At 45.7% G+C, this 27,515-nt stretch overlaps 1 protein-coding gene across 3 annotated transcripts in view; it reads right to left on the minus strand.

Moving 5' to 3' along the window:
- SEC24D (SEC24 homolog D, COPII coat complex component) overlaps window positions 1–27,515 on the minus strand; it is a gene marked incomplete at both ends in the record, with an annotated part of 66,919 nt that overhangs the window by 23,165 nt on the left and 16,239 nt on the right. For all 3 annotated transcript variants that reach the window (XM_080697619.1, XM_080697618.1, XM_080697617.1), the window contains 4 exons: window positions 2,740–2,855; window positions 5,222–5,360; window positions 22,243–22,370; window positions 23,796–23,907. In XM_080697619.1, the coding sequence (XP_080553745.1) occupies window positions 2,740–2,855; window positions 5,222–5,360; window positions 22,243–22,370; window positions 23,796–23,907 (495 nt within the window). The remainder of the gene's footprint in view (window positions 1–2,739; window positions 2,856–5,221; window positions 5,361–22,242; window positions 22,371–23,795; window positions 23,908–27,515) is intronic.

Below are 27,515 nucleotides of genomic sequence, written 5' to 3' on the forward strand. Positions count from 1 at the left end.
CAGTCTTATGCCAAAAAAGATAAAGGAAGCCGTTAATTTCCCTAGATATGACCTGAGTTGGGCTGCATTATACTGTCTAGCAGCGGGCTCTCCTGTCCACTTCTGCAGAGCTTCCTTGCCAATCCCTCACGACGGATCCCGCTCACTCTGCACAGTCCAGCTCAGCACGCACGCTCTCCATGCAGCTCCGGTTCCGTGCCTCCGACTACAATGGGGCTCTTAGAGGGCACTGATCCCCAGACTGCAACTGCAGGACAGCGACTGAAGTCAGATCCAGCTCAGACCTCTACCTCTGGGGTCCCGCCTAGCGCTCTCCTGGCCCATGCCAGGCCAGGCTTCCTCTCCACTTCCCTGGCTGTTGCTTTTCTACTTTCTCATCTCTGTGCAAAGGATCCCCTCCTCCCTACAGTTACCCAAGTTCCTTCCCAAGCTCCAGACTCATGTTATAGTGAACTACAGCACAGCTCCCAGAAAGGGCCCGTCAGCACCTCAGACACGCACACTAGGATTTATGATGGCTTCACTCCTGCTCTATCAGGATTCCTACAAGAAATGCACAGAAAACACGAGCCAAGGACGTCCCCCAGGGCAACTGCAGGGTTTTGTAAAGCCCTCCTACACACCCCAGCATACTGACAGGGCACTGGCCTGTGGGTACCGGCAGGGACTCTGACTGGCCGGTCACTGCCCAGCGGGTGGCCCAGGCCGCTCTTGCACTCCTTAAGCCTCAGTTCCCTCAAGTGAGGGTGGTGCTTACCACCCTGGGCCACTGTGAAGACTGGAAACACGAGCAGGAAGTACTCAGCACAGGCCCTCTCGCTTAGTAGGTGTCCAACAAACGGTATTTGCTACAGTTGATTTTGACATTAAGATCAACGAGCACGGATGGGGAATTATAGTTCTTCCGTATGTGTACGGTGTTTAAAACACACATGTTCAAATTAAAGAAGCTCTTTTTATCGCCCAAATCCCTAGGTCAGCTCATTTCTACTTCATTTACATTTTAAGTTATATAAAATTTAAAGATCTTTATAGCATACTACCCTAGTTGGAAAAATAGAAAGAAGATTAAACTTATTAAAAAACTTCAAAATGTACAACTTTTATTTGGTTTCTTACTTGCTGGGTGAGATTTCCCATGAAGTAAACTTTTGATATATTTCCAGACAACAGACTTTGAAGATACTAAGACTTTTGTTCCCAGAAACAGATTGACTCTCTGCCTAAGTTTCTACTAAAAAAGCATAAAATCAAGATAATGTAGCCTTCTGGGCAGAGAACTGGAAACTCAGAACATGATTAGATTTATGCTGTGGTTGCAGAGATCAGTGAATAAATTTTCCAGTGCCGGCTACGATGGCCACATTGCATTTAAGTAGAATATCAAATGTTTACGTTTTGCCAAGTGATTTCCCTCCAGTCAACAGCAGGAAGAAATAAATAACTGGCCAATGTGCTTGTACTTCAGGACATGCTTCTTGCCTGAAATGCAGCATTTGTACAAAAAATGTTTCCTATTTCCCTGAGTATGTCCAACTGTTTTACACTGGTAAAGCATTAACTGGGTCTATATAACATGATATGAAAATTATATCAAGCACTAAAATAAGTGGATAGGGTATGTTAATTGAAAGGAGCTGAAGAGCCATTCAGCTAGGAAAGCCGCTCCACGCGCACACTTGAGCGCAGCAGGAAATGCCAGAGACCAGGACGAGAGCAGGCCGGGGCACCACGATGGGGCAGACATGAGAGATGTAGCCCACCGGGAGATGCGAGGCCAGGGACAGAGACCACACTCTGAAAAACCAGAAGTCGTCGTGAATGGCTACTGCTGTGGAGTGTGCTGTGCACAGTCAGGGCCTTGGCTGGGCACCTGCAGGGAGTGTACAGAGGTGCTCAGAGGCCAGAGAGGGGCTCCCTCTGAAAACATTTCTAAACAGCTCCAGAGGGGCTGAGGAGTTCAGAGCATGAGCTGACAGCTTTGCACAGTGGAAGAGACAACTGAGGGTGGCTTGGGGTCCATCAGTTAGGGTTAGCTTTATAAGGAAAGCTTAATTTTTAACTTAAATTTTTAGGAAATAAAAAGGAGGTTTGTGGAAGGTAGGCAGAGTCTTATGGTTACATTTAGAGCCAGGAAACCCAGGCGGAGCTTCCAGGCCACGTGGCGGCAGTGGAGTGGAGAAATGAGGGGGCATGTCCACAACTCTGCGGGCCACGCTGCCACAGCCTTGGCTGCGGTGGGACACACGAGGCGGGGGCTCACACTGCTGCTGCATGGGGGGTCTGGCCACGCCTGTAAGGCCAGTATGTGGGGGCTGAGACAGGAGGATCCTAAGTTTGCAGCCAGTCTCAGAAACTTAGTGAGGCCCTCTGCAACCTAGTGAGAACCTGTTCCAAAATAAGAAATAAAATAGGCCTGGGGTTTAGCCAGAGGTAGAATGTCCCTGGGCTCCATCCCCAGTAACACACACACACACACACACACACACACACACACACACACACCCTAGCTTCTGTCCCTGGCACAGTGTTCTGAGGACAGATGCTTGGGTAGATGGCTGGGCAACTCATCACGCTAAGGCCTGGGAGCCTAGACCAGTGTCCAGGCACTGCACACTCCCTACCCGGCACCACTGAAGCGCCTTCGTCCTGAGTCAGGAGCCGGTTCTTCACATATGAACATTATTCGCTGGAATTTGACACAAACATTCAAACACTCAAGGCCGCGGGAGCACCTACCCTGCAGTAGTCCAGAGTAGCCACGTATTCATAGGAGCCCAGAGAGAGCTCAGGCTTCTCCCAGTGGTCCAGTCTTCTCCCAATGTGGTCCAGATGTTGGAAATAGGATGGTGGAACTAACAGAAACAAAACAGGAAGGAGAATCTTCTGTTTTAATAAACATGGATGATTTAATAGACCCTCAAAATATATTATATGGGAGGAAAGGAGCATAGAAAAAAGTGTTTTGTAGCTGGAATGTAGTATATTCTAAATATACTTTTAAAGGCAGTTTTGGAAAGTTTGGGGGTTTATTGAAAATCCTCTTGACTTTCCTACAAGTTATTAATGATAAAGAACATATATAGTTTGGACCATCCTAGAGAAACAAGATAAAATACTGGCTTGTTTTTGTTTTTGGTGGTACTGGGGTTCCTGGAAACCCTTCTACCTCCGGGCTACACTCCCAGACCTATTTTTATACTTTTTTATTTAGAAACAGGGTCTCTTAAGCCAGCACGGCTGGCATCGAACCTGCGTGATCCTCCTGTCTCCGCCTCCTAAGTGCAGGGATTACAAGTGTGTGCCACTCTGCCTGGCTAAAATACTGGCGTTTTGACCCCTAACCATAATGTAGTTCACAGTGAGAGTAAGATACATGCACACAGCACTTGGTGGGTTTTCTATTAGGAATTTCAATATGCCTATTAGAGGTAAACACTGTTGTTTGGACTACTGTATTAATTACAATATCTATTACACTTATAACTAAGAATGTCTTTGGCTGTGGAGCCTGCATCCAAAGCTCAGTGTCTCGGCTGAGGTACAGAGGATTACTGTATTAGGGAAAGATCACACCACTAAGACTTCGGGCTGAAGGAGTCTAGCTTGATCAAAGTCTCAGAGGGTTAGTTCTGGCAGAGACCTGGACGATGTCCAGCAGCACACAGCGGTCAGGAGCCACACTGCGGCTTGCACAAATAAGGCCTGGTGCCTGCGGGGAGCACTCCTGCGGCCCCAGACTGTGGGCAGCCTGAGTCATGGCCAACAGCAGCTCAGGACAGCTAGCCACCATTTGGCAAAGAGCAGCATCTCCACTTGTGAAAACCACAGTCATTCCTTTTGTTTTAAAACGAACAACTCATATCTCTTATTTTAGTTGTGAATCAGCATGAGAATTACAAAACTGTTTTCTAAGGCTGGACTTTTAAAAAAAATTCTGGAAGCTTGACTTTCTCTGTGGCTAGCCTTTTTGTGTGTGTGGTGCTGGGGATGGAACCCAAGGGCATTCCACCTGAGTTATAGGCCCAGCTATTTTTATTCTTTATATTAGAACAGTGTCTCATTGAGTTGCAGAGGGCCTCAGTAAGTGGCTCAGGTATCCTCCTGTCTCAGCCTCCCATGTACTGGGATTACAAGTGTGCACCATCACGTCCAGCACTAGTCATTTTTTAAAAAAACTTTATAATGTTCATATTTACATGTGGATCCTTGAATTTAGATTGTGGAAGTGGAAGCTGCTAGCCTCCGCCAAAGCGGGTGATCCGGCAGGGCTGGAAGAGCTGGTGTACCACGCTGAGGAGGGGCCTGGCTTGCTGTCCTAGGGCGCGGGCACTTCTCCACGGCAGGACCTAGGGTGTGCTCTCAATCACTCGCCTACTTGGAATATGAAAACTTTTCCTTTCAAAGTTAATTTTAGTTGGGCACATGTATATAGCTGTAATCCCAGCTCCCAGGAGGCTGAGGCATGAGAATGGCCTGGGTAACTTAGCGACACCCCATCTTAACAAATGAAAAGGGCTGAGGATGTAGCTCAGTGTCGGAGTGGCTTCCCACTGAGCCATAATGACCATGGGAAAGCACCTCATAGCAATGTTATCTCTTCCTCCAACAATCGATGTTTATATTAGAGGGGGAACCCGGGTGTCATACCTGGGCTTTCCCCAGGTATCACGAACTTATATTCAAGAATAACCCCGAGGGATGACAAAGGAGAAATCTCTAAAACACAAGAGGCAAAATCTCCTTCATCTCTAGCAGGAGCTTTGCGGAAGGAGACTGAGAAATTCACCCCCTACCTCTGAGGGGTTCTGTTTTGTTATCGTGGTCCTGGGGATCAAACCCAGGGACATTCCCACCACTGAGCTACCCTATTTTATTTGCTTTGAAAAAGGACTTTGATAAATTACCAAGTGCTGGCCTTGAACCTGCAATTCTCCTGTTTCAGCCTCCCAAGTACTAGGGTTAGTTCATGTGGGCATGTGTAACTGTGCCCAGTTTGAATTTACTTTTGTGAAGAAATACCACAATTTCCATGTGAAGCTCATGAAGTTACATAAAGAGTTGTTGCTTTCCAAAATAGCATGTTCAACTTATCTTCCTTCTAGGGAAATTATAAAGAAAATGGTATTGCCAGACACACACAAAAATCCATGTTGTCCTCACCTAAGAGGTATGACGTGTTTTAAACAAGCGCCCACGGGCGCCCAGTGGGGTCACTCACCATCATTCACACAGCTGCAGAATCCACACTGGTACCTCCGGCCGCCTTCCACAAACTGCATGAAGGGGCACATGTAGGCCTTGCACCTGTTGCACCTCACCGGCCCGCTCTCGCCGTGGTCCACCAGGGACAGTGGAACCTGCCAGGAGCAAGCCAATGGAGTGAGCACCTGGCTGCATGACTCCCAGGTGTTACAGGAAAGTCTGGAAGCCGGCGGCCCTCGTTAAGGAGCTTCACCTCAGCACCGTGTGCGGCCCGTGACACCCAAACAGATTAACTGACCAAGTCTCATTTATAAATACACAAGTAGGTATACATATATGCTTATGTGTATACACATATTTACTTATATGTGTGGAAAGAGAAACTATAATGATGATAAATACTTGATTTTGTTTACTTAACAATGTCCTGAACACCTTGTATCTTTTTTTGGGGGGGGGGCGGGTCTGGGGATGGAACCCAGAGGCATTTGACCTCCGAGCTATACCCTCTGTTCTGTTTTTTTATTCTTTATTTGGAAACTGGGTCTCACTGAGTTGCAGAGGGCCTAAGTAGCTGGGGCTGTCCACGAACCGCGATCCTCGGGTCTCAGCCTCCCGGGTGCTGGGATGACAAGCGTGCCCACATGCCAGCTGACACCTGTTCCTTGTATCATGCACTCTGCGAGGTCTATTAGAGCCCAATTTGAAAGCTTCAGTTTGCACTGCAGTTTTCTGTTTAGATAGCTCCCTCAGAGTTTATAAGACATTTCTTCAAAAATGCAACTATCTAAAGAAATTACACACCACTTACAGCTCCAGTATGAAGCAGCTCAGCCTTAGAAATCTGCACGTTTTTCAAAATGTTTCCAGCTTTCAGAATGAAATCATGAAGACCCTTCTTGTTTTTATAAACCTCCCTACAGATAACATTTTTTGATATCTGCTCTGTTTGGCATGTCAATCACATTTTTTTGTGTGTGTGGGTCTGGGGATGGAACCCAGGGGCATTCGACCTCCGAGCGACACCCCCTGCCCTATTATTCATTCTTTATTTTGAAACAGGGTCTCACCAAATAACAGAGTGCCTCACTTAAGTAGTTGAGGCTGTCCTCAAACCACTATCCTCTGGTTTCAGTCTCCCAAATGCTGGGATTACAAGCATGCACCACCATCCCTGGCTCTCAATTAAATATTTTTAAGACAAATATGTGAGTAAAGCAGACTGCTTTTTGGTGAAGGCCTGAACAGTAAGATGTGGGGGGTGTGGGGGGGTCATCGGGCCATTTTCTGTGAAAGCCTTAGAAAACCCAGGTCTGCTCTTGGTCTGCTCAGACATTTGAGGTATCAGAAATGAGGTCCCAGTGCAGTGTTGGTGCACGCCTGTGATCCCAGAGACTTGGGCAGCTGAGGCAGAAGGATCTCAAGTTTGAAGTCAGCCTCAGGAACTTGCTGAAACTTTGAAAATTAAAAATTAAGGGCTAGGCATTTAGCAGAGTGGCCAAATACCTCTCAGGTCCCCTTACTAGTACTGCAAAAGAACGCACAAACAGATAGGTTTAAGCTGGGCATGCTGGCGCACGCTTGTAATCCCAGCATTTGGGAGCCTGAAACTGGAGGATCACGGTTTGAGGACAGCCTCAGCTACTTAAGTGAGGCAGGCACTCCATTATTTGGTGAGACCCTGTTTCAAAATAAAGAATGAAAAATAGGGCCGGGGCTGTTGCTCGGAGGTCGAATGCCCCTGGGTCCATCCCCAGATCTGCAAAAAAAAAAAAAAAAAAAAAAAAAAAAAAAAAAGAGAATCTATCTTTTGAAATATATTGATAAGATGGAGTGGTTAAAAGTCGAGGCAGATTTAAACATGTGAGGAGTTGGCTTTAAATGTTCTTCATACACACAATTTCACACACTGATGCAGACCATGCTCTTTCATACAAACCTTTGGGCAGAAAGGCGCAAAGTGGCTGGTGTGTGTTCGCTTTGGCTGGGGGTAATGAGCGACACGCTGGGTGGACGGGCAGCATGAGAAGCAGGTATGAGCTGAAAGGTTCTTGGGGAGAAGCGGGTATGAATTGAAAGGTTCTTGGGCCCTGGACTCTCAGCAGGGTCCAGAGAGCAAGGAGTAGGAACCTCAAGGGCGCCTGAGGTCTCCCACCAGCCCCTCAGTGCCCTGCCCGGGCCCCGCGCTCCAGGCCAGGCTGGGGCTCCCGGCCCACACTCCCTCTTCCAGCCTTGCTCCTCTCCTCTCATGTTCAAAGAGTTCAGACCATCATCAATTCCCCGAGTCCACAGCAATGAAATATGATAGCAATTGGCCAGACAAGGCAGACGCAACTGGGGAACATGCCTCTCTTTACTGCCCCGCTTGCTCAAAGGCAGACCCAGACTAAAGTGACTGATGTTAGCTGCTGAAACCCCAGCCCTCCCAGCCCGGCAGGTTCAGACTTGCAGAGCCGGAAGGAAGTGTGGCCACCACCGGAGTCACGTGGACGCCAATGAGGCTCCTAGGGACGTGGGTTTGTTTCCGCTCTTTTGCAAGCAGGTGGTGGTAGGTAAGTAGGGTCTCCGGGCAATGGAGGTGGCAATGAAGGATGTTCAAGGCTTTCTAACTGCTCCCACCTCACTCGGGGCGTGGGGCCGGGCTCCCAGCCGCACTCTTGCCCATGCCTGCTCTGCGGGAGTGCACGTGGGCTCACCAGCAGCTCACTTCTCTTCTCTGCTCAGCCTCCGGGAATAACGCTGTCGTTACAAAAGCAAATTACTTCCCCAAAATGCCCTAAGTTGTTCCTCTTATCAAGGGCATTATATCATATTTACTTCAGAGATATTTTCAGGTTTGTGGAATGTGACCTACAAATGTGCTGCAGGACACGTCCTCTGGCCTGGCCCCCGCCGTCCTTCTGTCCTCTCTTCCAGGTGGAAAAGCAGGATGGTTTATGTGGCTTGAAGTTATACAACCCACTACTCAATACTGATGAAATATCAGGAAATACTCAATACTGAGGGAAGATGGGGAAGAGGCAACCCAAACCTCAAATATCTGAACTAAAAAGGGTGTGCCAGATGTCACAGACACTAATTTTTATTCAAATTTTAACTGAATAAAATGTATCTCTTTTGAAGTGCATATATAATAAATGCAATGATCCATTTTGGACCACAAGAAAAATATAATTTACTCTGTATGAAATAATATCAATAATTAAAAAACAAAACAGCTTTGATTATTTACAGAAGTAAATATGAAGAAGTAGAAGTAGATATGAAGATGTATCAATCAGTCTGTGTGTGTGAGTGTGTGTGCGTGCGTGTGTGTGCACGTGTGTGTGCGTGCATGTGTGTGTGTTTGTGTGTGTGTGTTACAGGAGATTGAATCCAGGGTCATTCTGCCTCAGAGCACACCCCCAGCCCTATTTTATTTTGAAACTGGGTCTCACTAAGTTGCTGAGATTAGCCTAGACCCTATGCTCCTCTTGTCTCCGCCTTCCAAGTACTGGGATTACAGGTATGTGCCACCATACCTGGCTCATCAATACCTTCATAATGCCACTAAGAATATATTTTTTTGGTACTGGGGATGAAACGTGGGGCATTCTACTGCCAAGCTACGGCCCCAGTCCTATTTATTATTCTTTATTTAGAAACAGGGTCTCATTGAGTTGCAAAGGGCCTTACTAAGTAGTAGCTGAGGCTGTCTTTGAACCATGATCCTCCTGTCTCAGCCTCCCGAATGCTGCAATTACAAGTGTGCGCCAGCACACCCAGCAAAATTTTTTAATTTTTAATATGTTCATGTATTATTAGTTTTCATTCTCACAGGTAACTCTAACATTTGTAGAGCAAGTTCAGGTAACCATCTGTCTGTGTGGGACTACCAGAAAGACAGTGAGCACACACACAAGTAACCGAGGGCGTGCACGAGCAGAAGGAATCCCTCCCCACGCACACACGTAACCGAGGGCGTGCACGAGCAGAAGGAATCCCACCCACGCACACACGTAACCGAGGGCGTGCACGAGCAGAAGGAATCCCACCCACGCACACACGTAACCGAGGGCGTGCACGAGCAGAAGGAATCCCTCCCCACGCACACACGTAACCGAGGGCGTGCACGAGCAGAAGGAATCCCTCCCCACGCACACACGTAACCGAGGGCGTGCACGAGCAGAAGGAATCCCTCCCACGCACACACGTAACCGAGGGCGTGCACGAGCAGAAGGAATCCCTCCCCACGCACACACGTAACCGAGGGCGTGCACGAGCAGAAGGAATCCCTCCCCACGCACACACGTAACCGAGGGCGTGCACGAGCAGAAGGAATCCCTCCCCACGCACACACGTAACCGAGGGCGTGCACGAGCAGAAGGAATCCCTCCCCACGCACACACGTAACCGAGGGCGTGCACGAGCAGAAGGAATCCCTCCCCACGCACACACGTAACCGAGGGCGTGCACGAGCAGAAGGAATCCCTCCCACGCACACACGTAACCGAGGGCGTGCACGAGCAGAAGGAATCCCTCCCACCCACGCACAGCGCACGAGCCATTTCCATCTAGCATTCACACCTGCAGAGGCAGCTGCTCCGGAGGACGGGGCACCGCAGGAGGACTAGCTGAGGCCTTTTCAGCCTGCGGGCTGTGAGCCTTTGCTGCCGCACCTATATTATTAAGGAGATACTGAAAACATACTCTGGCCACAGATTTTCTGCTTTAGGAAAGTGGCAAGTTACAGAAAGAAGCTAAACACTGAACCTAGAGTTAAACACAGGAGGGTGTTTTTATACCACAGACCCAGTAGGTGGCAGCATGCAACCCCAAATTAAACCAAGTGGCCTGCAATTTATCAGTGGGTAATAAATACCTAGATAAGTAGGCTGGATTCATTTAATATAACTTATTAACACATAAAGGAACCAATAGAAGCTATTACTATCACAAAATTAAGAAACCTAAACTTTTCTTGAAATGACTTAACCTTTAATGGTTTAAATATATAATTCAGTGCTTGCTCTGCAGGTGTCTGGGTTCTTCTTGAATGTGTATTTCTTGCCTTTCCCTAGAGCTTCTCACTCTTGAGGTGGACTACACTGGCCCTGCTTCCCTGAGGAAACCTCTGTATGTGCCTCTAAGAAAGACACAGATTTTGAGGGCATAAACAAGAGACAAGGCCATTTTATGAACAAAAACACAGAAATCAGAGGACTGACAAGCTTACTAAGGTAATAGCCAAGAAAACAGCTTCCCTGATGGCTCCTAAGTCTCTGTGGACTTGTGGGTTATGTAAGGAAAGGGGTGGGCAGCCACAGGCAGCGCAGGCGCCTGAGGTGCCCACGGAGACGGCCTGGGCTCCCACCGCGGCCGGCCCCTGAGGCCACCACACGGAGGGCGCCCTGTCAGCAGCCCAGGCAGCTAGTAACTCAGCTCCTCCTGTAACTCAGCTCCCAAGCTGCCACCAACGCAGGGTGAGATGGGGCAGCCTGTCCGCAGGACGCTGCCCACCCCTCCTCCGTGCGTCCTCCAGGCTGTCCTCGCTCCTCCACCCAGTCACGCCCCCTCTCCTAACACATACTACCTTGAAAGTGTGGCTCCAGGTCCAGTGGCACCCTCTCCCTTTCCTCCCCCTTCGTTTCCTTCCTAGAAGTGTCCGGGAAGGTCCCAGTGAACAGGGATGAGGCAGTGTCCCCACCGCCCTAACCCTACCCCACTAAGGGCCCGAAGCAATGTCCCAGCAAGTTATGAAGAGAAAGGTTTGCCTGCCTGGGAGCTGACCAATGAGGAGGTTTAAAGTAAGAACAGCCCAAGACACACCCCACCCTTTTATTTTTTATTTTGAAACAAGGTCTCCCAAAGTTGCCATCAAACTTCAATTCTCCTGTCTCAGCCTCCCTGGCACTAGGGTGTACCCCCACGCCCGGCCAACATCAGATTACATCCCCGCAGACCCTGCCAGTGTGCTCTCGTGGCCTCGAGGCCGTTGGTGCCTGAGACTCTGGCACAGGCTCCTTCGTGGCAGGGGAACTGTCTCTTGTCTGGAGGGGGCTGGTGATCTTTGTCAGGAAGAAGCCCTTGATAGCTACAAGTTCTGTATTTTATAACCATAGCTCTTCTGCTATCTCTTGTAATTTTTAATTGAAGAAATATTGCTCAAGACCATCAACGATGGTTTTACTTTCCCAAACAATGAATCAGTTTTAAATATTTTAATCCACTCTGTGGACATCTATCATATACCACCCCGTCCCATACACCTCTGAAGATCGGCTAAACACCTTCACACAGTGGATGACACTGAGAGAAACAAACATAGAGGGAGAAGAAAAGAGAGACCTAAGCTGAGCTCAGGGAGACTCCTGTCCAGGGAACCTGAAGCCAGTACCACAGCAGCCCCACAGCTGTTCTTATCTGCTAGCAGTACCAAAGCAAGGGTAACACACACTGGGTTCCCCAGTAGTTATGTTCATGAGAACACGTGTGTGGGAAATTAAATACTTCCACGGATACAGACGTTGGGAGCTCCAGGGAGCAGCCTGGGCAGAGGAGGGATCTGCAACATGGGCTCCCGGATGTCGGCTTCTTTCTATTTAGTTGTGACAGATATAGTGTTTATATACAAGGAAGATGCTCTTTTTTTTTTTTTTTTTTTCAGGTCTGGAGATGGAACCCAGGGGCATTCGACCTCAGAGCTACACCCCCTGCCCTATTTTTTATTCTTTATTTTGAAACCGGGTCTCACTGAGTTGCATAGGGCCTCACTAAGTAGCTGAGGCTGTCTGCGAACCGTGACCCTCCAGTCTCAGCCTCCCGAATGCTGGGATGACAAGCGTGCGCCACCACGCCCGGCGGAAGATGCTCATTTAATAAACGTTTGAACATGGTCTCTAGTGAAAACCTCCTCAAATCACTTGGCTTCAGAATTATAGTGAACTTCCATATATAGGTAATATTATATAATGAAAATATCACATTTAAATATTTATTCAGTGAGACTATAATGCACCAATACAAGTATTAAAACAATGAGGGAAAAAAGTTAGGTAGATGTTTCAAGGTCATACTACAGAAATACAGTTGACTCATGCACCAGGGAGTACAGCTCAGCAGTGGAGTGCTCGCCTGGTATGCCCGCACAGGGTGGTTCCATCCCCAGCAATAGGAAAATAAGAACAAAAACAAAAACAAAACCCGCCCTTCCCACCACCCTCTTAACAACGCTGGCTTCTGACAAAGAAGCTTCTGAGATTGTCTGTGCTTCAGCTCTGAGTGTCATTCCAGACCTCCATCAGACAGACAATCCCAAATTAAAGTTTCTGTTGGGTTTTCTTTTTCTACTTTCCTTCCTTTGTAAAAATAGAATTTGCTGGTAAATTTTTCTTTTTGGCCTTTTAGTCAATGAGAACTCGATGCCCAGGAAACTTGCTTGCAAACACAAAACTTTAGAACATCTGCCTTTCTCCAATTTGATCACCACAGTTTGACATGCCTGCTCTAAGCCCTTGTGTTATCTAAGTATCCACAAAACTTGACTAACCCAGAGTTCTGAGCAAAGGACAATAGTGAATTTCACTGATTCCCAAACCCATCAATTCTAAGAAGCATTGTGCTTCCAGAACATTGCATGATGCTAAGAAATCTTTGTTAGTAAGACATACTTCTATTTTAGAAATGTTGAAATTTGAGAAAATGCAGGTCTTAAGAGTGGTGGAGACGGAGATAGGGATGCTCTCAGATGGTCCCCGCTGAGGAGCTTGTGCGGCAGCTGAAGGTCCTATCTCGCTCTCACGGCCACTGACTGTTACCACGGCAGGGTGTTTCATTTTTCCTTCTTGCTTCTCCTGAAGTTATTCCTCACTTGATAGAAATTATGATTTACATGAATGATTTTCTTGACTGAGGAAACAAGCTTGGTACATTTAGCTTCTAAACTGTAGCCTAAAATAGGATTCTAACAACCTTCACCCTGACAAATGCAGCTCTCCCATCAGTTGGTTTCAGTGTGAGGACATGGGTCTAAACAGGGACACTGTCCTGTTCTTCAGCTGCCAGACCTTTTCATAGCACGGTAATGAGAATGACCAGAACCCTTCAGGGGTAAGAGTCAGTTTCCAAAGTAACTTCAGACAACACGGCTCTTTAAATGTTATATTCACCACTCTGCTTCTATTTAAGAAAGTACATTTTATTTTTCTAACTTTTTTTTTTGCTAACGCTTTAAAATATGACCATATAGTTTAGGATTATGACACACACTTTTAAAATAAATCAGAAATTTGAAGCTTTCATTGAAAAATAATTTTAGGAATCATTCAGGAGGCATGATTGATTTCAAATTATACTACAGAGCTGCAGTAAAAAAAAAAAAAACACAGCATAGTATTGGTACAAAAATAGACATAGACCAATGGAACAGAATAGAAGATAACAGAAACAAATTCACATACTTACACCAACTGATTTTTTATAAAGATGTCAAAAACATACACTGGAGAAAAGATCACCTTGTTAACAAGTAGTGTTGTAGAAACTGGTTAACCATTTATTAAAAATGAAATTAAATTTCTACCTCTCACCCTGCACAAGAGTCAACTCGAGATAGATCAAAGACATGGAAGTTAGACCAGAGACTTAGAAATTACCATGAAGCAAAATAGCCAAGAAGGGAAAAAAGCTTCTGCTTTGTAGGCAATATGTTTATCTGTATATCCAGCAGCTGACCTGGCACAGGTAAGGCCTCTATGCCTAGAGCAAAATTTAGGGGCCTATTTTAAAAATACTCAGGAATCGACCACCTTTCTGGGTTGGTTTCCTTTGTCTTTAGTGCCTAGACGTCTACAGCACCCTGCAAGAGCCCATTTACCAACTGAGACCTGTGCTGCAAGCCCCCACAATGAATTCAGTTATGGCAAAAAGCATCAGAAGGACATTTAAAGGTAATTCACAGGCTTGCAGAAGCAAAGGGCGCACTGCTGAAGCTAGCAACAAAACAGGAGAGGGCTTCAGGGTCTGGCCAAGTAAAGGCTCAGCAAGCTCATCCAGGGCCGGGGGCTGCGGGGCTCAGCGCTGGCAGGCAGGCATCCCAGCAGCAGCCTGGAATGTGCAGCTTCCTCAGCTACAGAAGTGGGCCAACCCTGCTTCACTCACGGCTCTCCGCCTAAGAAGGTGAGCGGCACACGGTCATCACGGTCATCACGACCCAAGCCGCCATTCAGGGCAGCAGTCCCCTCCCATGCAGTGAGAAGCAGTGTCCTCAGGCAGGAAGACTGGCTCAAAGCCCACCCCAAGCCCAGCAGTGGGTGTGCAGGGCTCCTGATGGGACGCACTGGGGCTGCGTTTGTTCTGATGGTGCTGGCCTTCCGTGTCCACTCCCTAGCCCTTCCCAGTACTCTTCTTGCCAGGTGTTGTGGCACACACTCCTGTAATCCCAGCATCTGGGAGGCTAAACAGAAGGATTGCAGGTTCGAGGCCTGCTTCAGCAACTTAGCAAGGTCCTCAGCAACACAGAAAGACACTATTTCAAAATAAAGAATAAAATCAGACTGGAGGTGTAGCTTGGATGCAGAACACCACACACACACACACACACACACACACACACACACACACACCTTCATATCTACTGAATCTATCAGAATATGAAGAGTCAATTGCTAAGACAAAAGAACTAGACAGGTAGCTGCTAACAGGACAGACTCCTGTATTTACAGCTTTAGACCTCAGCTGAGAATCTCTGAACCCAGACTCTGCAGAGCAAGGCTTTCTCAGCACAGCCTTTTTACACAGGAAAAAACAGCTATTTGCTTGCAAATCTTAAGTCCTAGCTGAGAGGAACTGTGCCCGCTCCTCTCCATATCCCCAAAGTTACGGTCCTGGTACAAAGCGGGGGAATTAACAATCATGAGATTTAGAGTCTTGGACAAAACTTTATCACTGACAGTTCAATAAGCACACAAATTACTTTATTATATCCCTGCATAGTCTAAAAATATATACAGAGATTCCTGAGTCCAGCCACAGATGGAGTAAAAGCTTCTACCATCTGGTTTAGAGGTGAAATTACTTGATGCATGTATAATTAGACATATGCACTTCCACGCAATATAAAAGCTCCCTATTTCAGAGAAAGAAAATGCAAAATTAAATTAGTCACAGGCTTTAATCCTTCTATACTTTGAATCTATAGATTTTCTCCTTAGTTCCTAAAATACAGGATTGCCGGGTGTGGTAGCGCATGCTTGTAATCCCCGCGCTTGGGAGGCGGAGACAGGAGGATCGCACAGGTTCGAAACCAGCCGCGCTGGCGTAAGAGACCCTGTTTCAAAAATATAAAATAGGGGACCGAGAAAAGCGGGGCTTAAGAGCCCCGCCAACAACCAATCTCCATTACCACAAAATCAGCGCCTTTCATAGCCAGAAAACACCATCACCAGAGAAACAAAAAAATCACCAAGCTCCAGAGAGAAAGTGGACTGAGAACAGAGCTCAGAGCCACAGAGGAGATACACCGGCCTCACGCCCGAGGACGCGGCAGCAGCGCCATACTGCCGGCGGCACTGGCAAATTCACCGGACGGCCACAGCAAGCCGAGGTGAGCCGATGCGGAACAGCCAGGCGGGATCTTTCAGCGCAGGGAGCACCTAAAGCTCCCAGTGGCTGAGCTCAGCACACGCTGCAGGGACTCAGAGTGGAACTCAAAACCAAGAAGAAATAAGCCAGCCTCACGGCCGAGGGCGTGGCAGCAGCGCCATATTGCCACCGGCGGCAGCAGCAGTGAATTCACTGAGTCCAGTATAGCTACATCTGCGTACTCAAGAACAGTGAGTCAAATTGCGGGCCACAGAGGAGAAATCCCAGTACTGTACTCCCTGGGACTTGACCCAGTGGGGGAGTGGCGGTGGCAGAGATATCACACCATAGGAGAACGTGCAACCTGGCACCCCCCATAGTCTAAAGCAGCCTCTATCGACCCCCTGGGTCAGAGACTCTGTGATACAACCCAGTAAAGGAGTAGTGGGGTCTGAGATACCACAGACTCGAGATCCAGAGCACCTTAAGCGAAGTCATAGTGACCCAAGGGAAGAACCCAGAGAAGGCACAAACTTCCGAAATCATGGGAAAGAGGAATAACACTGGAGCAATGAATGCCCACAACCTCACAACATCAGAACCCGATAAAACAGAAAATCAGAGATTTCTAGAAGATCAAATCAGGAAAATAACTGTAGAAATAATAGAGGTGCTTCGAAAAGAATTCAGAGAGAGCCAAAAAGAGATAAAGGATGCAATTAATGAAGTAAAGGCCTCAATTCAAAGCATGAACAACCGATTAGACCACATGGAGAACAGAATCTCACTCTTAGAAGATGATCATTCCAAAAATGAACGCATAGTTTCTAATCTAGAAAAAAATATCCGACAGCAGGAATCTGACATTGAAGAAATATGGGCCCATTTTAAGAGAGCTAACCTAAGAATAATTGGAATAGAGGTGGGAAAAGAAAGTGAAACCAAAGGGATCAACAATCTCTTCAAGGAAGTAATAGCAGAAAATTTTCCAAACATAGAGCAAGAGGTTGATACACAGGTCCAGGAAACTTATAGAACTCCCTTTAGACAGGATCGGAGAAGAGGATCCCCACGCCACATAATTGTCAAAATGACCAATGTGGAAGCCAAGCAGAGAATCTTAAAGGCAACAAAAACAAAGGGCAAAGTGACATTCAGAGGCAAACCAATTAGAATCACTCCAGACTTCCCAAACCAAGTCATGAGAGCCAGAAGGGCTTGGAGTAACATATTCCAAACTCTGAAAGAAAACAACTTCCAGCCAAAAATTTCCTATCCAGCAAAACTTTCTATCAAATTAGATGGAGAAATAAGAAGCTTCCACGACAAACAGAAACTGAAGGAATTTATGTCTTCAAAACCAGCGCTAGAGAAAATACTCGAAGAGATTAACTACAAAGAAGAAATAGGTAACACACACCAGAACCAGAGAAACAAGATTTTCCATCCAACAGACAACTAAGATTGGTTATCTGTGGAGATTCATTATTTATGTTAGTCTTTTACCTATCTCTAAGTTGTATTGTTTGCCTTTATTGTTGTTAATTTTTAGGATTTCTAGTTGGAATATTAATATACCTTCAGATATAGCATTTGGAAATATTTTATCCCATTCTATCAGTAACTTTTAACTCTGTTTACATTGTCTTTGGATATACAATATTTTTTTATTTTTTATGGAGTTTGTATACTCTTCTGTTGCCTGTGCCATTGAAATCACATCCAAGAAATCACTGCCAATTTCAATGTTGTGAGGTTTTATGACCCAGATTTTCTTCTAAAAGTTTATAGTCTTAAGATTTATATTTAGGTCTTTTATCTATTTTGAGTTAATATTTGTATATGGGATTAGGTAATGGTCCAATTTTATTCTTTTCCATGTAAGTATTATTTTTCAACAATATTTAGTTAAAAGATTATTATTTCTACCACCAAATGTTCGTGGAAACCTTGTCAAAAATAACTTGACAATATAGGGGAGAATTTAGCTCTAGGCTTTTATTTAACTCCAATGGTTTATATATCTGCCTTTAGAACAGTACTACACTGTTTCAATTATTGTAGCTTTATATGGTTTGAAATCAGAAAATATATATCTTCTAGCTTTGTTCTTTTTCAAGATCGTTTGGGGTATATAGAGTCCATATTCCATATTAGGATAGATTTTTTTTCTGAAAAATAAATATATAAATATATGATAGTTTCACCTAAAAAAATAGAAAAAAATATTCTCTGGTAAGAAAGAAAGCAAAAAGAAATATTGAAATGTTATCTTTAAGTCATCAAAAGCTTGGTATCAGACAAATGAAACTGTTATGTGAAATTATCATTTTTAATTTTGGATAAATTGCTATAATACTAGATGTCAACCACTAAGCCAAGCATGGGAAGGAGGGATGGGGAGAGAATGGGGTGGGGATTGGGTGGGGGCTGACTGGGCAATGTGTGCATGTATGTCTACAAAAGTTTGTATCCCACTATGATGTATGAATACAGTGCACCAATAAAAAATAAAAATTAAAAAAAAAATATATATATATAAAATAGGTGTAGGAGTGTAGCCCAGAGGTAGAAGGGCTTCCAGGAACCCCAGTACCACCAAAAAAAAAAAAAAAAAAAAACCCAGAATCAAAGACTAAAGCATAGCTTAAATATACAATCAAAAAAGCTTACAATATAAGCTAAGAACACTTGCCAAAAAATATCTCAAAGTTAATTATATTGAACATATAATTAAAGACTACTTAAAATTATTTAAAAGCTGAAATTTATGGTGAGAGGTCCGGCGTGTTAAGCAATGATGACCCAGGTTTGCCATGGAAACAGCACCCATCTCCAAAGCAAACTTGTAGGGGTGTTCTCTGCCAAGAGCTGCTTGGCCAAGGGTTATTTTACAATGTTGCTAACACAATAGTAGCTCAGAAAAGTTCTGTCAAACAATGGGACCAACTTTAAAAAAAGTACTGAGTAAATCCCTTTGGTAGATGCCAAATCAGGACACTGTTTGGAAAGCCTTTACATCACAGTAACGGCGGCAATGTTAGTCAGATAATGCCATCAAGTCCCAGCATCTTACAAACATGAAAGTAGACAAGTCATTTACTCTTGGGGGAAATAATTAAAATGCCACTCGTAGGGAGGACAACAGTATTCATTCAATTAAAAGACACGTGAAAACTTCTTTCTTTGATTATTAGGTTATATGTATCTAAAAACCAACATGTCCTTTGTTTTCTATTAACTAATTATCTAGTTTCTGGTTTCTAGCTTGAGCCAGATGATAGTGCCGTTTATTTATATGTGGAAGGATGAACACGGTTTCTATGAGGTGCCAAGGAGAGGTTTCGGAGAGACACCTAGATGTGAGAATGTGAGCTGAAGAGGTAAAGCTGAGTGATGAGAGAATGAGACAGACCGCTCAGCAGTCTAGTGGAGAGTTCTGGAGCCCGCGGCTCGTGCTCAGATCCCAGCTCTGCTACCTCGTAGCCGCTGAGCCCAACAGTGTTCTATCTCTGTGTCTCAGTGTCCTTGTCTCTAAATAGATGGTGTGTCATGGGGAGCCCGCAAGTCCACCACCGTGGCCTGGAGCAGCCACGGACACTGCGGAGGGATACACCCCAGTCGTCCAGTGCTACGCGGTGGTGCTGCGGCCTGCAGGTGTGCTGTTCTCCTCCTGCTGCCTGGGTCTTGCCCTGGTCTGCAGAGCTCCACTGGCCAGAAGCGTGGGCTGGGAGCGTGGCTGTGGCAGTCCTGCCGGGCAATGGCTCCCGCCATGTTCACAGCAAGGGCTGTAGGGTTCGTGTCTGTTTCTAAAGCATGTGTGCAGCATGGAGGTAGCTACAGCAGCGCCTTCCTATTGATACTCTATACTTTGCTGCTGTTCTCAAGAAGGAGGCAGCTCCACAGACAGCAGCAGCTAATGAGCGCCAGGCTATTAGCTGAAAAGAGAAGCGGACTGTGTGCTCGCTGCACTGCCACTTACACGCTGATCTGTCGAGGATGGATGCTTGCTTGCTGGCAGACGCACATCTTATTTCTAAGAGGAGCCACAGGGGCAGCCTGGGATGCGACAAGGGAAGGCGGCAGAGGGAGAAGCCCGGCTGGGTTCTCTGCTGCTTTCATCTTCTGAACGTCCATGTCTCACTTAAAGTTATTGTGATCCCAGGTGGAGACAGGAGGGTCGCACAGGTTCGAAGTCAGCCTCAGCTACTGACTGAGGCTCTCAGCAACTTAGTGAGACCCTGTTTCCAAATAAAGTATAAAATAGGTCTGGGAGTGTAGCCTGGAGGTAGAATGCCCCTGGGTTCCACCCCCAGTACCACCAGAAATAAATAAATAAATAAATAAATAAATAAATAAATAATAAATAAATAAAAACAAAAGTTATTGTAGCCCGGTTGGGCGTGGTGGCACATGCTTGTGATCTCAGTACTTGAAGGGAGGTGAGAGAGAAGGGTGAGCCTGATTAAGGGGACTTTGCACCTATGAAGTTCTAATTCTTTAAAGAAGCCATTGTAAGCAAAACATGACAAATATTGACAACTGCTAATATGGTGGTGTGCCCACAAATATTCTAATATTCTCTGTTCACTTGTGAGCTTCAATTTTTTTCAAAGCACAAACATAGAAATAAAACATATACCTCACTGGTACCACACACCCCGTAATTGCTAAAGTTAAACCGCAAACAGCACCAACGACTGGAGAGGACACCGAGACCCCCTCTCCGACAGGTGGAGAGGGGACTGGAGGGCGGCACGGCTACTCTGAGACACAGTCTGGGGTTCTTATAAAACTAAACAAGAATGTAGCCCATGGGCCTGCATTCGATCATGGAATCAACTTTGGAGAAATGAATGTATGTCTCTGGGGAGTCTTGTTGAGGGCTGCACACAGCAGCTTTGTTTACAACAATCAAAAAGAGAAAGAGCCCAGGTGCCCATTGATAAAGGGCTAGGTAAGCAAGCTCGCACATCTAAGTGGTGGACTGCTAGTCAGCAGTAAAGAGAAACAGGCCACAGAGATAGCAACACTAGGCCACTTCCTAAAACTTGCTAGGCCACTTCCTAAAACTTGCCCAGACTGCACACTCTGTGCATACCACGACAGCAGGACACGCCTATCATGGAAATCATCCAAACAGTAGGTGTCAGGGGAGGGAGGCTGTAAGCAGGGGGCTGGCCAGAGGAGCACAAGTGGACTTCCCAGGGTGGCCATGACAGTGCAGGTTGCACAGGGAAATGCACTTGTGAAAAGTCAACGAGCGGCTGGGCGTGGTGGCGCACACCTGCAATCCCAGTACTTGGGAGGCCAGGACAGGTTTGCAGCCAGCCTCAGCGACTTAGTGAAGCCCTTAGCAACTTAGTTTCAATAATAATAATAATAATAATAATAATAATAATAATAATAATAAAACCAATAAAATAAAATAGGGCTGGGGGTGTAGTTGGGAGGTAGAATGCCGCTGGTTTCAATCCCTAATACCAAACCAAGTCAAACCAAGCAAAAAACCTCTGAACATTTACTTTAAGACATGTATATTTTATTTTAAATGATTTTTTTGCCTCACAAGGAAAAAATACCTGTGAGCAAGTGTAGAACATTAGTGAATGGCATGCGCACTCAAGCGAAGTGTACCTTACCTTGAAATGCACTGGGAAGGAAACGCACAGCGTGACAGAGAAGCATAGCTAGCTGGTAAGAGCAGCACAGGAGGCAGCGTGGAGATGCTCCACACACTCCTTCATGTTTCTTTATGTTTGAAATTGTTCATCACATAATACTGAAACGGCTGCACATGCTCTGAGTTAATCTACTGTTGAAGACACACACCCATGTTATATAGCAAGGTCTCCTTATCAACACGTATTGCTGTACCTCATCCAGTTTAAGTACTGATTATTATTTATTTATTTATTAATTTTGTGGTACTGGGATGGAACCCAGGCTCTCTACCTCCAGGCTATACCCCCAGCCCTATTTTATATTTTATTTGGAAACAGGGTCTCACTAAGTTGCTAAGAGCCTCACTAAGTAGCTGAGGCTGGCTTCAAACCTGTGTGATCCACCTGTCTCAGCCTCCCAAGTGCAGGGATTACAAGTGTGCACCACCACGCCTGGCTTAAGTACTGTGATTTTAAAAGAGAAAGATTTTAAAGGTTTGTAAGCATTATACTAAATTTCTGGACCACGGCAAAAGAGAACATGTTCAAAGTAAGTACGGTAAATACTGAATGTATTCCTTGATTTGCAAACAGGAGGCCACACCACCCAGCCCAGCAGTGCTCGGGGTCTAGGATGCCAAATAGTACAGCTTGTGGTACTTTTTTTCCCCAGGGATTGAATGACCAGAGGCTTTTGCATCACATAAGTGCATTCCAGCTTCCCATTTATAATACAGAATAATATAAGAAAATAGTGACCAAAGAAGAATGTGGACCTGGTGACCTGAGCCCCAGGGCTGCTCAGCATGCCTACCTCGTTTGAAGGCACCGGGGCGAAGGGTCTGATGATGGCAGCCAGTGGGATCTGAGCTTGCTTGGCCATCTCCGACGTGCACGGGAAACAGTAGGTGGTACAGCGAATGTAGCGGGGACTAGCGTTGCCTGGGACATCAGAGGGCACACAATCTGGTGAGAACACGATCTGCACAGACAGCTAAGCATCTCCTACTGCGCACCTGGATACTGCACCGCCTAACTTGCAACTGTCTCCATTTCTTAGATGAAAAAGTAGTATGAAATTCTGCACTCTATATCCTAGGACACTATAACTTCTTGCAAAATAAAATACTCTAAATTCTACTACAAGGATATAAAATATATTTTAACTGCTAGTACTATTTTCCATAAGCTGGGTCTTTGACTTGAGCAATCTTTAGATTCAAAGAAAGCTATAAAGCAAAGAGGCACAGAGACATGAGAGGACAAGCCCGGGCCACATTCTTCCTTCTTCCTCCTCTCCTGCCAATGCATCTGCTTGCCACATCTGTGCCCATTTCAAACTATCAGGGAGACTGTTAAATACAGTTCCACTTTGACTCTGCTTTTTTCCTAAACTTGGAAATCAAATTTAGAAGTGAAAATTCTACTAAAAATAAGAATATTATTTAAAAACACCATAATCTATTTTTACTACACATTGTTTCCTGACCAAATATCTTTTATTCTATGGCATACATGAGTGTTAAAATCTATAACAAAGAATATTTTAAGTCACTATAAAAAGTTGTCTAAAGTTCTGAGATGAAATTATAACGTATCAGGACCAAAAGAATGTAATTATTAGACAGTGTTTGTTGGGTGTCTGTTCTAGGAATGACCTAGGGGCTTCTCTATAGAGCTGATGAGCTTGCGGAGTCACAGATGATAAAAACTAAGCCCAATGGATCAGTACATTAATGGGACATTAGAACATGACAGAAGCTACTAAAACAAAGCCTTTCTGACAGAGGGGACCGGAGAGTGGGGCCGACTGCAGCCTTAAATATCTTCAGGGCAGGCCTTGCTATAAAGGTACAATTTAAACAAAGCTCGCGGGAGGCCAGGGGTCACCCAGGCCAACTCCTGGGAAGCCAGCCTCGCTAAACAACAGCGGGAGGCCTGTGTGGCTGGACAGCAGGCCCTGTGGGACCAGCAGCTGGTGGTGAGTCAGAGACGCCAAAGGGCAGTTCTGGTGGATTCTCGAGGCCACTCAAGCCCTCTGGTTTGCTTCGGTGACATGGTGAGCCACCGCTGGGCTCGAGTGCCTCAGTCTAGCCCAGGTTCCCTCGAACTCTGGTTTTGAGAATGGACAGGACGGGAGGGACAGAACCAGGGTTCCACGAGGAGGCTGCTGCGGGGACAGGTGGAGAGAGGTGGCGGTACAGGCCGGCCCGTCACAGCAGAGATGTGGAGCACCTCCATTTCTGAGGGTGGCGGTGGGCGGCTGCTCCCAGCTGCGGGGGGCTTCCCATTGCAACAGCCGCCCGAGTGCTGGGCCTTCGCCAGCAGCTGGGAGAAACCTCAGTGAAACATCGCTGTCAGTGTTACCTTGGTCTTGAATCACACAGTCTGTCGTGACCAGGGGAGGGACCTGGCCCCTGGTGCTTGTGGGGTACACCTGCCCTCCTCTGGCGGCTCGGTCGCTCTCGATCACCTGGATCTGGAGAAGGAAGCAAGCTCAAGTGAGGTGAGGCCTTGACACCAGCCCACGCAGGAGCTCAGAACTCACTCCCTCGCCCTCGTGTCTGTCTGTCTGTCTGTCTGTCTGTCTGTCTGTCTCTCTCTCTCTCTCTCTCTCTCTCTCTCTCACACACACACACACACACACACACACACACACACACACACACACATACACAGACGTCCCCTCAAGAGCCTGCCATCTGTCTTCAGTCCCTCTTTGATTAATTCCATGAGCTTAGATCAGTAGTTTCTAAGTTCTGTTCTATAATGCTCTGCTCTAACCCTGACATTTCAGAGAATGCTGATTTTATTTCACTTGTTTTTTGAAAACCATAAGAAAGCATTTTAAAAATCATTCTGGTAGAAAAGTAAATTTGGAAGCTTTAAAAAAAAGTTTTTATAATCAAAAGAAACTCTATAAGGCTAAAAAATCATTAATTCAGAAGAAACAAGTTATGTACAACATGTGACCTAAATCTTAACTTTTCTCCTCAAAATCCTCTTGATCTCTGGTTTCCCTTCTGTATTTTCCCCTCTGTACCCCTACAACAGAAGAGAGAAAGTGTCCCGTGCAGTTTTTTCTACTATTATATAGAAATTAACAGGAGCAAAATTTCCCCAAATTTTGCCATCTAAATTGGAAATAATCCTGTTATTGTTTAGTAAAGACATTCTAAGATCTACCTTCTGTAGAAGGGACACCGCGTAAGTAGAGGGAGAGGTGAGCAGGGAGGAAGGGCAGGAGGAGGTGCTGGGGAGTAGACTGAACAAGTATGCTGTGTGTGTACGCTAATATATAATGAACCCACTACTAAGTAAATATAATGCACCAATAAAAAGTAAAGCTTAAAATATGTCTTCCTATTATAACTGTCTAGGAATAAAAGCTATGAGAAAACTCCAGTATTATGGAGTTACAGAGAGAAGCTAAATCCTCAGGATGGTCTTCCTCCTCCACTCTCCATAGCGGAAAGAAGACGAGGAGGGGACAAAGACAGGAACCCAAGAGGGAAGGAAAGGGGAAGACGAGGAGTAAAGAGTGCAGGAAGTATAGCTCCTAACATCCCCAGAGAAATCGTCAATAATGTGAAAACTAGCCAGGCGTGGTGGCGCACGCTTGTGCTCCCAGTTTGTAATCCAGCATTCGGGAGGCTGAGACAGGAGAATCGCTGTTCGCAGACAGCCTCAGCTACTTAGTGAGGCCCTTGGCAATTCAGTGAGACTCTGTTTCAAAAATAGAATAAGAAAATAGGGCTGGGGGTCACTCAGAGGTAGAATGCCCCTGGGTTTCATTCCCGGTAACACACACACACACACACACACACACACACACACACACACACACACAGTGAAAACTGCCTTCCAGCAAGCTCTGTGATGCAGCCCCTCCATTTCCCTCCATCCTGCCGGCGTCGACACCCTGACCTCCCAGCACGCGGGTCAGAGATCCAGCCCACATTTACATCTATTTGTCATCTGCCTCCCATATTTTACGGAGCTTGAACTGTTGGTAAATGAAGGACAAAGAATGTGCTCTGAACACAACTGCAGTAAGGCAGATGAGACCAACAGCCACAGGCCCAGAGCGCAGAGCTCAGCAGGAAAACCAAAACACTGGTTTTGATCAGAAGGCCAATGAGGTCATTAAAAGTGAGAGTAGTTTTTCTATTATCGACACTTATTGTCGTTACCTCAAACAACAGTCATTTATGAAGTGGGCTAAAAAACCCTGCAACACATTTCAACACCAATGGCTCGTAAACCCAGCAGTCCTCAACAGACGTAGCCAAGAAGCGTGTTTGTAAATTCCCTGCCTGCAGTTGACAAAGCCTGTCCTCCTAGAAACAGCACTCTAAGAGGAGTCACATTTCTAAACTGAGCCTTGGCTGTAATACTAAAAGGAAGAGCAAAAGCTACCATGGCAGTTCTGGTAATTGTTACAAAATACACTAAAACTCTTAAAAATCTACTCTAGGAAACTGGATGTGGTGGTGCATGCCTGTAATCCTAGTACTTGGGAGGCTGAGATAGGAGGATTATAGGTTCAAAACCAGCCTTAGTGAGACCCTATTTCCAAAGAAAATATAAAACAGGTCTAGGGTTATATCCTGGAGGTAGAAGGCCCCTGAGTTCCATCCCTAGTAACACACACACACACACACACACACACACACACACACACACCTACTTTAAAATAATGTTCTTGAAAAACAAGATTAGAAATAAAATAAAGGTACTTGAGAGCCTGAGACAGTAAGACAGAATAGAGGCCAGCATGTGGTGACTTAGTGATACCTGTTTAAAAACAAAAAATAAAAAAGAGTCAGGCATGGTGTCGCATACCTGTAATCTCAGCACTTGAGAGGCTGAGACAAGAGAATCGTAGCTTCAAAGCCAGCCTCAGTAACTATTGAGGCCTTCAGCAATTTAGCAAGATCCCCTTTCTAAGTAAAAAATAAAATAGGGCTGGAGTGTAGCTCAGAAGAGAAATGCCCTGGGTTCCATCTCTAGCACCACAAAAAACAAAATAAAAAGGGCTGGGGGTGTGGCTCTGAGATAGAATACCCTTGGTTTCCATTTCCAGTTTGGAGGGCAGGGACAATGAGCCAAAATGTCATGTGATTCTGAAACTTGGTGCTGCAAAGCCTAATTTAACGCGCTGATTCTTGACAATGCAAAGTGACTTCTTCCTTCAGAAGATGAGCCACTGGAATTATTTTCACACTATTTCTATGAATATTCTGAGTTCTTAAAATAGAATCAGGAAGAGGAGTGGTGAGTTGGCCCAGGCCACCCTCCCCCCTCATGCCATTTTGGCATGGGGCTGTAACTATTTTCTGTATTTCTATTTTCTATATTTCTTTCTAATAAACTTCTTTAAATCTTCAAAAAATAGAATCAGGAAAGAAAAATATAGTGATTCTCTTAAGAGCAATGACATCTCTCAGGATAAAGAAGACTGAGCCACATAGGATGGCTGCTTAAAGCAGAATTATGTGAATTTTGGCTGGTGACAGTGTTCAACTTCTGAATAATCCTCCAGTGTACACAGAGAGTGTGAGGAACTTCAGCACCAGCTCCAGTTTCCTTGCTCTAAAGCGTGGCGCATCGCCACCAGGGGCCCCTGAGCTCCTGCACCGGCTGAGAGCACAGTGGGAGACTGTGAGCACGACTTTATATTTCCCTTTCCAGAAGGAAGAATTATTCAGCTGGCAAAAGCATGCTATTCTGGTAATAAGAATGCAGACAGGTTCCATCTGGTGTTGCTATTGCATTTCTTTTAGGGTAAAAATAAATGCTGGCCTGATGGGTATGTGTGTATTTTAAGGGTCTAAATGAGCTACAGACCTACTGCTTCTTGATTTCGTTGCTAACACTCATTCACTCCTTCATTCAGGAGACACGAGATGCATACTCTGCTCCAGGCTCTGCTCAAGGTGTTGGGAGCAAAGCCGAGGCTGAACCTTCCCGTGGGCAGACGCAGGGCCGGAGCACCACGCCCTGTACCAGGCACTGAGTCCTATAGCCCGGAGTCACACCAGCCTGCAGGCCCTCGGCAAAGGGTGTGCCCACAGAGGACAGGTC

This window comes from Muscardinus avellanarius (genome assembly GCF_963383645.1).
Source record: "Muscardinus avellanarius genome assembly, chromosome: 6".
Taxonomy (NCBI): Eukaryota; Metazoa; Chordata; class Mammalia; order Rodentia; family Gliridae; genus Muscardinus; species Muscardinus avellanarius.